Source organism: Corvus moneduloides, chromosome Z (assembly GCF_009650955.1).
Source record: "Corvus moneduloides isolate bCorMon1 chromosome Z, bCorMon1.pri, whole genome shotgun sequence".
NCBI lineage: Eukaryota > Metazoa > Chordata > Aves > Passeriformes > Corvidae > Corvus > Corvus moneduloides.
In genome coordinates this window covers 12,008,344-12,021,568 of record NC_045511.1, presented here as the reverse complement: position 1 = coordinate 12,021,568, position 13,225 = coordinate 12,008,344, and the positions used below count along the sequence as shown (strand labels likewise).

The 13,225-nt window shown below is 39.4% G+C and overlaps 1 protein-coding gene across 6 annotated transcripts in view; it reads left to right on the top strand.

Moving 5' to 3' along the window:
* The window catches only part of OSMR (oncostatin M receptor), a 33,822-nt gene that overhangs the window by 16,560 nt on the left and 4,037 nt on the right, over positions 1-13,225 (top strand). For 4 of the 6 annotated variants that reach the window (XM_032096652.1, XM_032096648.1, XM_032096650.1 and 1 more), the window contains 12 exons: positions 316-442; positions 1,679-1,836; positions 3,791-3,927; positions 5,185-5,344; positions 5,876-6,012; positions 6,379-6,601; positions 7,139-7,321; positions 8,490-8,591; positions 8,954-9,133; positions 10,794-10,958; positions 12,485-12,563; positions 12,838-12,910. In XM_032096652.1, coding sequence (XP_031952543.1) covers positions 316-442; positions 1,679-1,836; positions 3,791-3,927; positions 5,185-5,344; positions 5,876-6,012; positions 6,379-6,601; positions 7,139-7,321; positions 8,490-8,591; positions 8,954-9,133; positions 10,794-10,958; positions 12,485-12,563; positions 12,838-12,910 — 1,724 coding nt within the window. Of the gene's footprint in view, positions 1-315; positions 443-1,678; positions 1,837-3,790; positions 3,928-5,184; positions 5,345-5,875; positions 6,013-6,378; positions 6,602-7,138; positions 7,322-8,489; positions 8,592-8,953; positions 9,134-10,793; positions 10,959-12,484; positions 12,564-12,837; positions 12,911-13,225 lie in introns of those variants that run through there. The other 2 variants (XM_032096651.1, XM_032096653.1) reach the window with 2 other exon arrangements.

Genomic DNA, 13,225 nt, shown 5'->3' with positions numbered 1-13,225 from the left:
CTCAGCACAGTCCCCTTTTTGAAGGCTAATAGCAATATTTAAAGATAGAAAAAAACCCAGATTGAATAAATGAAAGGATGAGTATTAAAAAAAAGAGAGTATAAAAGTGTTTGATTGTTATTAACTCATGGTATTATCCTGACTATCTCTGCAGAGTGGTCATTGAAATAAGTGTAATTTCAGTAATAACATCTCTAGTAAACCAGACTTTGTACTTACCCATTTTTTCTAACTTGTTAATATATTAAAAAGGTTGATGAGTTTTGCCTTGACTGCTGTGATGTTGTTGTTTTTTTCATTATTTCATCTGACAAGGACCACCTGACACACCTAAAGATTTTTCCTGCCAAACTCAAGATATGAAAAGAGTAACATGTACTTGGACAGAAGGAGAGACCTATCTCTATGGACGGAACTCACCACAATACAACTTGTCTGAAACGTAAGTCTCATTGTTATATTAACTCTGATCTGTGCTGTACCAAACAGTCACCATCTTTCCCTTACAAGCTGTGGAAATGCTTTTTGTTCTTGTAATTAGCTGCTTGCCTCTTTCGGCCTCACTGACCACTTACTTAACAAAGCTTGAGCAGTGCAGAACTGCTCTGAATTAGGCTAGCTATAATAAGTTTACAAGATCAAGTTCTGCCTGATAAAGCTTATTCTAACCATTCTTTTGAGTTAATATGTTTGGATATCATTCAGTAGGTGTGAAGACACCCTGAAATCAGGATGTAGGTAAATTAAAAGTATAACATAATTACTGGGTAGCATGCACAACAGGTGACTAGCATCTGATCAGCTGGTAGGCTGAGTAGTGGTGTGCTCATGATCCATTGACACTAATGCTGACTCAGCACTTAGCTTGATTAGCCTCCCTAGTTCTTTTCCTTTAGGAGTTTAGAGCTTTACATGCTGATGTTTTCCTTCTTGAGTCCTTGAGCTACTGACAATCCTATCTCAAAAGTCCTTCTTGTGTCTATAATTTCTGTAGTTTCACCTGGCTTCTTTACTTTAAAAACAAAAAAAAATCTGCAGACTTTCTCAAAGGTTTTTTAGCAGGCTGAGTAAAGGGTACACAGCTCTGTCATATCAGACATGGCCCTTACATGAGGAGAGGGTCTTTACAGCAAGGTGTGCAGAGAAAGGGAAACAGGACAGATACCTCATCATCACAACAAACTTTCATCAAAAGATCTCAGCAGAAAACAGGCCAGCATTGCACATACATTCTGGGTCTCTGCATCATTCACTTCTATTAAGATACTGTGATGGCGTTTTAAAAATGGAAGGTTAGAAGACGCACTTCAAGATGCAGTTGAAATTACAGCTTCATTTAAAAGCTTAGCGGTAGACATGTAAATTATTTAAGTCTTGGCAAATAAGTCTCTGGTTTAGAATATCCGTAAGAAAATTTCTAAAAGCAATGTAATTGTATCTTAAAAAGACAAACCTGATCTTCAAAGAAAACTTTCTTTTAAGAATATTTGTGTTCATCCTACTTCAGGCTAAGGGAAAGAACTGGGTGGCTTCTTATATTCCCCCCTCAGCCTTTTTTTTTATGATGCTGTATTCTAGTTGGACATCAGAAACTTCAAGATCTGTGTTGATTGTACATTATGGAAAGACATCTTTCTCTCTCTTTGCCCTGCCTCCTACCTCTCCCTTTCTTTTATAGGTCATCCCAGAATATGTCTCTGTGTGAAGCAAGTTGTTCTAAGCAGTGCTCATGTTCTTGGGATATAGGCCAGCAGAGGATCTGGAATGTCACACTGACTGTGGAAAACCCACTGGGAAAGAAAACTGCCACAGATGTTTTTGATATAAAACACAGAAGTAAGGGTTTTTTTTCTGTGTCTTTGTTTAGGGCTTTTTGTTGCTCCTTCTGAGCTTGATACTTCTGCGTCCTTGTTTAAAGTATGAAAGTCCTTGATTTTTATCTTCACCGTTTAATCACTTATCTGTCCCTGTGCTATAGTTACCTGCTCTCTCTTCAGTTTCAGCTTTGGAAAGTTGCATTAACAGTAGAAAACAGCTTTACTCCAAAGGTCAGATTTGGTTATTGGAATGACCCCTTAATGTTTTAAAATCTACTGCTTCGCTGAAGCTAGTTTATGGAAGAGAAAGCAATATGATGCAAGGATATAAAATAGGGAGTTTAAGCAAAATTGGTATTTATGGAAATTGGTATGATATGTGATGTGATACGCGTGATGGAGTTATTGCTGGGAAAGAAGTGATGGTGCTCTTGGTCCTAATATGGAACAGTAACATCCACTGTGCTACTGTAAGGGAGGAAGACTGGTTCATCAGTGGCAAAAGCCAGGTTTTTCTCTGAGGAGTATCTGATGGCTGTGTTTCCTCGTTCCCTAGTAGTTGTATCCTTTATCTCTGTGTGCCCCGGGTCCCATAAGTTCCTTCCTACCCCTGCCTCAAAACAACTGGGTATTTCTTCAGTCTCCAGAGTATTTCCAGTTTTCCTTGTGTCCCCATGTCTGACTTCAGTGTTCCCCAGGTCCTGTGGCTGCCTTACCTGTTTGAAGAAGCTGAAAGGACAATAGCTTAGGAGGATGTTGGTGTAACTGCTGCATCCTGGCACTGCTTCCTTCCTCAGAGGCATTGTTGACAGTTATGCTAGCCATGCTTTTTTATACAAAGGAACTTATTTTAAATGTCTCTCTGTGTTAGATTTGTCTCAGAGAGGCATGAAAATTCTAAAATTTGATAATCCGATTGTTTGGAAGTAGAAGAAATAGGTCAAGAAAGTGGAGGAGTAAATTGACAGGTTGTAGGGAGACAACACAATGTCATAAACTGTTGTCATGGGAAGTCAGGCAGAATAGTTTACATTCAGTGTGATAAGTACATTAAAATTTTATTACAATATTCTTTTTCCAGTCTTACTGATTGTTGCAAGTTAAAGAAATGGTGTATAATATCTGTGATGAGTTAAGCTTTTAAATAGTGATTCCTGTAAAATCCTTCAGGTTTTCTCTGATCCTGCAAATATTTACATTAGAATTTTCCTAACTTAAAGGATGACAGTAAGTAAAGAAAAACGTAAATCCATAGTTTCCAATTCTGCATGTGGTAGTTTGGACCTTCTATATCAAATACAAACTCTTTCATGTATGAACGTCCTCAAACTGTGTTTCATGGAGTAGTGTAATTCAATAATGTAATTCATGAAGTTTTAGGATAAATGGCCAAGGGTGTAAGCATACCCCTCACTTGCATTGCCATTTCCCCACATTGCATTGCTTTCCTCACTATTACACTGATAATATGGGAGAGTTTGAGATTTAGTTCACTTGCTGAATACTCTTACACAGCAATAAAGGATCTCAGAAATCTTTTGGAAGAGGTAGCATTGGCACTGTTTACTGGAGAATAACTACTGACAGGAGCCAGAGTTGTGAACAAAATTTCTGTCAAAGAGGCCCAATTCCAGGGTGTAGAAATGTGTCAAATGTTACCATGTTACATCAGGAGTTTCTGCCAGGCCCTGAATAAGAGAAGTTTACTGGTTTGCAATAAATGTCCCTCTTCCTTTTGTCCATGATGCTTTAAAATATTTCTAAGTCAGCACAAGGGGTTTTTTTAAACCTTGTGTAACATTTACTTATATTTATATTCTGAAATGAAGTTTTATAATTCATATGTGTTTCTTCTGGATTAGGAGAAAAATGTGTATTTTTTATTTGCTTTTACTACTCAGCTAAAATATCTTAACATACTTTTGCATATATTTTTTGTTTTACAAGAGCTAACTCAGATTTTCTGTTGGCAGTATATCCTACTGCACCTTTACAGGTCTGGGAAGATAGCACAGATACAGAAATTACATTACATTGGAATTATGAAAAAATTGGAATTGAACTCTTTTGGCAGACTGAAGTGCTCCAACCTGATGGCAAAGTAGAACTGGTACGGAACCTGAATTTCCTAAACAAAAACATAGTGAAGATCTTTCTGATGTGAGATTAAAAAATAATTCCCCAGCAATACAGATACACTCTAAATCTTGTGAGCATGTTGACGTGTCTGTTTTCCGGATTTATTTGCTCGCAAGCACTACACTGATTTTGTGGTCCATGTGGGCACTGCTGGCTCTAATTCACACTCCAAACACTGCCTGTACTCTGGCAGAAGTACGTGGTGTGGCTGGTCTTACTGTGGCTCAGTGCTCTGCTGGATGGGTTCTGAGATTTGTTGACGTTAATGAAAACACTGAGGGGCCTAATAATTGTAGAGTTGTATAATATGTGTTGTGTATATATTAGCTACAGGTAATCTTGATTTGTTTTTATTGGTCGTGTCATTTCACACACAACAGAGCAGAGTTGAAGATTTCTTTTGTATTAGTCCGAGATCTTCTGTGTGCTGTTGACTGTAATTCATGGTAGTGAGTCTGATTTCTTGTGATGGAATCCCAGAACAGTTTTTCTTTCCTTCCTCTTCTATCTCCTAGAAGATTATTTGAGTAGATTCCTTATCTTATTCCACCTCTTCCACAACAGGTGAGGTTGACAGACTCTTTGGCCATGTACTGTCACTTCTCTGTAGCTCTTTTCTCAGAAGGCAGCTTGCCTCTAGAGGCACATTAAAAAGGCACACTGAAGATCACAGTCAAGCTGTGTTCTGTCTTGAGTGTAGCTTAAGAGCTGTCAGATCAAGTGACCACTGCAGCTGGCTATTGCAAGAGACAGTTTTGAGGAGAGGCTTAAAGGCATGCTGGCTTTTTGACTCTTACCAGAACTCACTCTGTCTCTTAGGAGGGAGTGGGGTAAAGGCTGGGAAAAAAAATGGAAAGAAAAGGTAGCTGTAGATTGCTCTGCATAGATCTGGAACAGCATCCTACTTCTACATGAGGTAATAGCGCCAGACTCTATGAAAGCAAGATCTCAGTAAATTCCTTCCTGGATGTGAAAAGTACTCATGTGGAGGGTTCTGAGTGACTCAGACAGTTACACAGAGTGACTTCCAGATGTCTTTTTGGATCTCCCACTGTTTTGATCTTGTGCATTATTGGCTTTTTCGTTTTTTGATTGTTGTGCCGTGATTGTCTTTCCCAAGTGAAGCTTAACTGGCTTTTGCAGGGTCTAGAGGAAGAGCTATTTTCTCATAACATCTTGCTGAAGATGCTGTTCTGAGCTGTGGCTGTTGTGTCTTTGTGTTTTGCAGCACAACAGCTCCGACATGGAGTCACGGCACAAGCGTGTCACAGTGCGTGGGCTGCAGCCGTACACGGAGTACACGGCCAGGGTGCGCTGCGGGGCGGCCAAGCACTTCTGGAGGTGGAGTGAGTGGAGCCCACCCCTGCCCATCAGAACGAAGGAAGGAAGTATGTCCAACCTGTGGAGAAGCAAAGTTTGAGGGATGTTCCTTGCTTGGCACCTGTCTTTGCTGTTTGTTGCTACTCTTCTGCTGTGTAGCTAAAGCAGAGGCCTGTTGCATGCATAAAAGAAACACACTGAGCAAACTTCAAGAAGATGTCTTCTTAAATAGTTCTCAGCCTACCTGCTAGTCTTGGACATTTCATCCAGTGCAGGCAGTGGGAAATCCAGTTGACTGGGAAGATGGACAGACCGAGTTACAGTGCCCTGTGAGGCCTGGAGGAATGGTGCAGAGGTGGGAACAAGAGTCTGGTGACTGCAAGCAAAGATTTTCTGGGGAAATTAACCAGATTTTAATTCAGAAAAAGGAATGAAGGGAAAAAGATGTTAAAGGATAATGTTTGGGCAAGACCTGGGAGCGGTGGGAAAAAGGAGACATTGGGAGTGGAATTTCTTCAGATGGGAGGAAGCAGTTAAACTGCCTATCCTTTCTGCGCCCAGAGCATTCTCATTTTCTTGTTTTTCTATATTTATTGCAGCTCCATCAGGGAAACTGGACATGTGGAGAGAAATTACTCCAGTTCTGGGGGGACAAAATGTGACCTTGTTCTGGAAGGTGAGACACCCTACAGAAATAGAAACAAAGCCCTTCATAAAGGTGTTGGAAATGGCACACGTGAGTTGTATGCAATTGATAGCAATTCAGTATGAAAATGTCTTTTAAAAATCTAAAACAGATTGTATACAAAATATCTCAGAACACATGTAACTATGATGGTGTGCTGTCCTGGAATTTCAGAGATACAATTCTGTTTCTCTAAGTATTAGAACAAGACAGATCTGATTACCAAGAATTCTGCATTTCCATTTCAACTAGTATGTGCATAAATGTATAGAAACAAAGGTTTATATTCTTACAGAAGTAATACATCCTGTTAGTTTTTTAAAGTTCTAAATTATCCTCTCATATTTCTTCAGCAAAATTTACAATGATTTTTCAGCAAAAGTTATTGTTCTCTTCATCCATAACTTTTTTTCTCAGAAAACACGAAGTTTTCAAGCAAACGGAAAAATTATTTCATATGAAGTAACTTGGGAAAAACTAGAAGATGGCTCTAAGCCTGAAAGCTTCTCCTTTTCCTCAGTCTACAATAGCACAAGGATTTTCATTGATAACCATTCCTACAGAATCAGTATCATGGCAAAGAACAATGTTAATTTTTCACTTCCTTCAGTATTGATCATCTCTGGAGCTCCAGATAACAGTAAGAGTATTTTCAGTTATAATTACATTATTAGAGTTTTGTTTCTACCTATTTTTAGTGAAGTCATAATTTATCATCCTGGGCAACAAATTAACCTTACCTCTTAACTTATGTCACTGCTATCTGAAAATTACAACTGTATTTTCTCCTGCAGGATCGTTGCTCTGTGTTTATTAAGCTTAAGTGCACAGAGCATCTCTACAGACCAAAATACATTTAGCCTACAACTAGGGCCTGACACCTGCAGTAGGTGCCTTGATGGTGCAGCTAGTGCCACTGTGATTAGTCTCTTATGACTCTCTGACTCTAGGTTTCTACAGCTGATTTTTTTTGTGAATGTGTAGTAACGGTTGCTGGATGGTTTCTGAGCTGTCAGCTTTTAGCATGTGAAAGACCCCATATGTCATTTATTGAAGGAATGCCACTCTTCTATTATTGTTTTCAGCTTGTTAGTATAGGAACTGTATTGATCTTCATTTATGAGTCTGAAGTCTCATGCAGGACAATAATAAGAGATTCTGTTTTGTTCATTCCTAGGCACTGAAGAGCTTAAGGAAGGACTGGTTAATGGTACAGATGATGGCATTTTAATCTCCTGGGAGCCCAGAAGTATATATGACAGTTACATTATTGATTGGTGTAACTTTCCCAGGCTGCAGCCTTGTGATTTGCAGTGGAAGAGATTTGGACCCAACACTTCCAGTGCTGTGATCAGCTCAGGTGAAAGCCAAACAACTATTATTTCTGACTGTGCAGCAATCCTTCAAGCCATGGGCATTAATTGAATTTAGGAAACAAATCATGTGGAATATTGACTTCTGTGCTATGCAGGTGTAATTCTTCAAAGGCATGTGGCATCATGTTTTTCCTACCAAATTAATTAGACACCACAAATGTACCAGCACTATTAAGCCTTGGAAGGCAGCATACTATATGAGAAAAGTCAACTCAGTATTTTAGACAAAACCTCTTCTGAGGGGCTTATAGCAGCATCTTGGAGGATGGTGAGGTTAATGAAGGAGTTAAAATATTTTAGCAAGAGAGACACAAAAGGGAACTCTATCCTATCTGTAACATGGATCAGAAGTTTAGACTCGGGCAATTTAAACCCACAGTGTAGTGAGAGGTTTGGTGCTGTCAGTGTGCCACAAATGATGCATCTCAGCACCAGTCCTTGCTTAGGATCAGTTGCATGTTTTTTATTCCAGTGGTGGCCAGTAGGCCTAAATCCTTTCTGGCTGTGTGAGAGTTGCTCTGATTTGCTTCCACAGCTGCAAGAATTTAGCCTTCCTAGAGTCTCTCAAGCTGAGAGCTCACTTCGGAATTAAACTTGTTTGAACAAAATTTGGCTGAGCACGTATAAATTTGCAATAAGGGAACTGCAGCTCAGTTCATCCAAATGTATGGAAACCTGCACGTAATGAAGGGGAATGTGGTAACACATGGGAAGAGTATTGTCACATTCTTCAGTGGTTTGCACTTGCTTAATGTGAATGGGAGTGGATGTCAGTGAGGATAACATGGAATCCTGGTGTGTTTGATGTGCATCAAACAGTCCAAAACGCAGCCTTTGCCTGTGCCAGAAACGTAAATGAAATTGTCTTTTTGGTGCATTTGGAGTCTATTGTGCAGTCACCTTGAACACTGTGTGGCAGCAAAAAATATATAGACCCCTCCCCCAATTCTGTCTTTCACTCAGAATAAATGTGTTTCATTCACGTAATGCACATCAAGAATTGGCTTGCCCTCTGTCTCCTTCAGTTGCTTTAATAGTACTATAGCACTCAGAGAAGGTGTCTAATAGGTTATTGACCTCTGTAGGAAGCAATTATATAAAAGTAACACCAAAAGACAAACCATAACCTATTTTTGTTCAACTATTTTCTAGCTGCTTTTGTTCCAGGGGTGAGATACAAATTCCGTATCTATGGATCTGTTGCTAATAAGGCCTCCATATTGGAAAAGAAGATTGGTTATCTCAGGGAGCTGCGTAAGTTGGCAACATGTTTAGGATTTGTGCATTTGCTGAATTGATTTGTCACAAATAGAATAATTGCCTCCTCCTCCAGCTAGATAAAACTGTATTTTCTGTGTTCCTTCTGTATCTTCAGTGAAGCATTTAAAAGTTCTATATCAGCACACAAAGCTGTGATTATCAGTCATTGCTTTGTGTATTACGTAGATGCATGAAGGCTCTGTGAAGCTGACAGTTTTTGTAGAGAACTTTGGCTTTGTTCAGCTTTTAAATACAAGAAAGATATAAGCACCACATGGGAGTGTGGATTTTTCAAATGATGAGAGAAAACACTTGAAGAATAATTGCAAGTTTAACTTGAATTTCCTTTCTTCCAGCTCCTCGGCTTGACCCTGTTGTGAGAAAAGTTGACCTCACTTACCATTCAGTAACGCTGTCTTGGGATTCTTATCTCACAGATGAGTCAGAGCCTGGTTTTTTAAGAGGCTACCATGTTTATGTGTCACCTATACAAGGGAACTGCAATTTGAAAGGATCAAAAAAGCACCTTCTTCCAGGTAACTGAGCTCTCTACTACAAAAAGTTGTGTCATTGATACAGATGAAAGGCATGTTGGTATTGCAGCATCTTAGAAGATTTCACATTAAGCAATTAGGCTGGCTCATTTGGCCATCTGTAGATTTCAATACCTATTGGTTTTGGTTCCTCTCTATGCTTGAGGTGTTGGTAGGCAGAAGTGATTCCCAGCTTTATGGAGATATACAGCTCCCATTCTGTTGTCCATGACTCTTTTTTAGCTTCAGGAAAGACTCCTTTGGTACTATAGGAGGAGTTCTTCCTCCTGTGATGTGAGTTCTGGATGAATGTTGAAAAACATCTGTTTGTGGTCTACTTGGATAAAAGTCCTAAGAATCATGTTAGTCTTAGTAGCGTTTGGGGTATTTTAGGAACAGATGGGATAAAATTTATTTCCTTCAAAATTGGAGCACTGTATAAATTCCCCATGTAGATTCTTTTCTAGTGAAAGTATTTGTGTGTATACTCTACAGTGGAGTTCTTTCAGCAGAACTGAGCTGTGAAGTGGCACAAAGCCACTAATTTATATCAGACCTTTCTGTTTCACATGCAAAACTGCTCCAGATGACTTTGCTCCATTATAATTTTCAGATGTTTCCAACATGTTAAAAGAATATATTTTATTTTTTTTTCCTTGCCTCTTCTTCTGCTTGGGTTATGTCCTGTGTTCTGATTAGACTAGTGCCAGGATGAAAAGCATAGTTTGAACTGAGGGAGCCTTATGTAAAAGTTCTTGTCGGAAATAAACTCACCATGTAAGTACCATAATTCTGTAAATAATGCCAGTTAAACTTTAAAAAGTTTAAATCAAAGATTTTCTGCTTCAGTGCTTCTGCTAGCAGACCAGGGGTGTGACTGAGAACCGCAGAAATAAGCTAACCCATTTCTCCCTGGGGTTTGGGAGTTGCACAACAGAGAGGCAAAAGAGCTTTTTTTTTCAGGCAGAGATTTCTTGCTTTTGATTATCTTCAAAGAAATTGACATAAGCTTAAGGCCTACAGGATTCTGGTAAAAAAAAAAAAAAAGAAATAGCAAAACTCAAATCCTTCTGGTAAAATGCTTGAGGAAAAAGAAACTAAAATAAACAAGCTTCAGCCTTTAACAGCAAGTTGTTAGGTGTCTGCCAGAGGAGGGCAATGCTGTGGACAGTCCAGTTAGAAGGGATGGGAGTTCAGCCCAGTGGCAGTGAGTCAGGATGCATCATCCTTCCTGGAAGGAAGTGTGCAAATTACAAAGAAGGCGGATTGCAGATGTTTTTTTATTTCAGTTAAGTGGTTTTGTAATATTTTGGGGACAACTTATTACAACTGTTCAGTACTTAACAGGGGGCTTATAAAAAAGATGGATTTTTTACCTGTACTGATAGGACAAGTGGTAATGGTTTTAAACTGAAAGAGTGTAGGTTTAGATTAGATATTAGGAGAAGATTTACTGTGAGGGTAGTGAGGCACTGCAACAGGTTGCCCAGAGAAGTTGTGGATGCCCATATGCGGAAGTGTTCAAGGCCAGGCTGGATGAGGCTGAGTGGAAGGTGTCCCTGTCTGTGGCTGGGGAGATGGAACTCGGTGATCTTTATGGTCCCTTGTATTGATTCTAGTGATTCTGTGATCCTGTGATTCTATCTCATCTGTTTTGTTTTAGATGATTCAGAGCTATGTAAATACACAATTGAAAACCCAGAAGAAAAGAGATACACCGTGGAACACCTGATGCCAAACACAAAATACAAAATAGTGGTTAAAGCATTTACAGGTGGAGGAGAGACTCCCATTGTTAACTTTAGATACATAGATACACCATATAACTGTGAGTACTGGCTGTGAATAATGTCCTCTAGCAGAAGGATGGGATGATTTAAAACACTATAATAATCTTCCTTTCTTAAGGGAAAACATTGAATTCAATGCAACATGCACTTAAGAAAGAATCCAACTGAGAAATGATACAAGCATACCAACATGGTGCTTTGATACTTCTAAGCAGAAAGCTTTTTCATAATTTTAGAATGAGCCTAATTTACATCCTTATTTAAGTCTTGTATCTTTCTGGGAGATAGCTCAATATATGCACATTTGCATGCCTAATGAGTCCTGTTTGTTAGAACTCATTGAAAAATTGTATTTGGATTTATCTGGTTTTCTAATATAGGAAAACCTACAGACTTGTGTACAAACAGGTAATTCCTGTATGGACTCTTGAACTTCTAATGTTGATTTTTACTCTCATCAGTCTTTAAAACCATTGCCAAGTTCACTCCTTCATAAGCCAATTCAGAAGGGTTGCTGGCATGGGCACAGTAGTTTGCTAACTGGGCAGATTTGATCACTGAAGCAGAAGAGGAAATCAGTTGCCCATAACTTTGTTCCCTTGAAAATACCAGTCAGCATGGTTGTGAAACTTAGGATCCAAACTGGAGATGCCTGGTTTTGAAAAAGTCATTAGGGTCAGAGGTGAAGGGGGAGGGATAGGAAAGGGGGAAGCATTGACTTATGTAAGGAGACGCCATATCTTAGGCTAACTACTAGAGCAGTGTCTGACCATCATGGCACCCTCAAGGGCACAGTTCTGCCTCTTAACACACAAGTTATAGCTCCCATCAACCAGCCAGATGTTTGTACAACCAAGCAGAGAATAAAAACAAGGGGTCAATGAATGCAAAAGAGATACAAGGAGAATGTAACCTGTGTCCATTCCCTGCTGTGGTGTGTGGTAGGGACTCACAAACTCTCTGGCACAGGGCAGGAGGGCACTGGACAGGACAGAGGGAGAGCAGGGATGGACTAATGCTCCCCTCAACCCACTAACAGTGTCAGCTGTTTGTGAACAGCATAGCCCAAGGCTGTCTTCTATCTAGAAGGAAATACTGAGGTCCTTGTATCAGCTTAAATCCTAGGAGACTTGAGTATTTGTGTAGTGTTTCTCTGGCTATAGTCATCCAAAATGGAAGTACAGCTGTTGTTCATGTCTCACAGTAAAAATCTGTCTTCTCCGCGGGTCTGAGAGGAAACGTAAAACAATACTTAAGTAAGGTTATCATTGCCTTAACTTTTGTTAATTACTCTTACAGTTAAGGTGCCAATATGAGTGCAAAAAGAAAAGCAATCCATAATTCAGTTCTGGTAAAGGAAATCAAGGTCCAAAGGCTTACAGATGTATCCCAGAACTTCCAGCCAAACTAACTTGCTACCATGGACCACACAGTTTTACTGCTGAGTTAAATGGCTGGCATCCCACGCAGACTTGATGTTATTTTTGCCCCAGAAACTCAAGCTACATTGACTTTAACATGTAAGAAGTTAAAAACAAAATTTTAAAGTGTTTTTCTTTCACAGCAAACATGCTGTACTTTGTATTCCTGCTAGTGATAGTTCCAACCCTAGTAGCAGCTGTATGCCACTGGAAGATGAAGTGGTAAGTTGTAATGCATTTCTGCTGTAGACAGAGAATATAAGCTAATTCACAAACCACTGCTGCAGCTTGTTGCTTCCAGCCTGTTGTAAGGCCTCATTCATCTCTTCTTTTGGCTATCTGACTGCATGGATGTTTTAAGTACCTGGCTTGTGGCATTTCTGAGACACCGGTCATCTGCTGCTGTGCCTGTACACATCTCTGGAGGGCTTCTGCTGGTGGAGTGTGCTTTGGTAAGAGAACAAAAATGTCATTTGTTTTGCTCTCTTATTTCCAGGGTGAAAGAGTGCTGTTGTCCTGTAATACCTAGTCCTAACAAGAGCAAAGTGCTGTCATTCAAAGAGTGTAAGGTAAGATCACTGAAAATCTGGAGTTTTTAATTTGTCCATTCTTTGCTTAGTAGAGTTTAAAAAAAAATACTATTCTTGTGTTGACTGCATTTAAAAATTAACCTCTTGTCAGTTTTTGTGTTGACTACATTTAATCATTATTCAAAAATTGACAGTTTAATGTTACCATTTAGTGGAAAACTCTCCTTTTGACATTTGTGTGACTCTGCAGTGACCAGCTTATATTGCAGTCTGTTATTCCAAAAAGCAAATTCACAACCGAAGAGTAAATGAAATCTTTTGATCAGGTGATTCTGCCACTGTTACTCTTCAAAC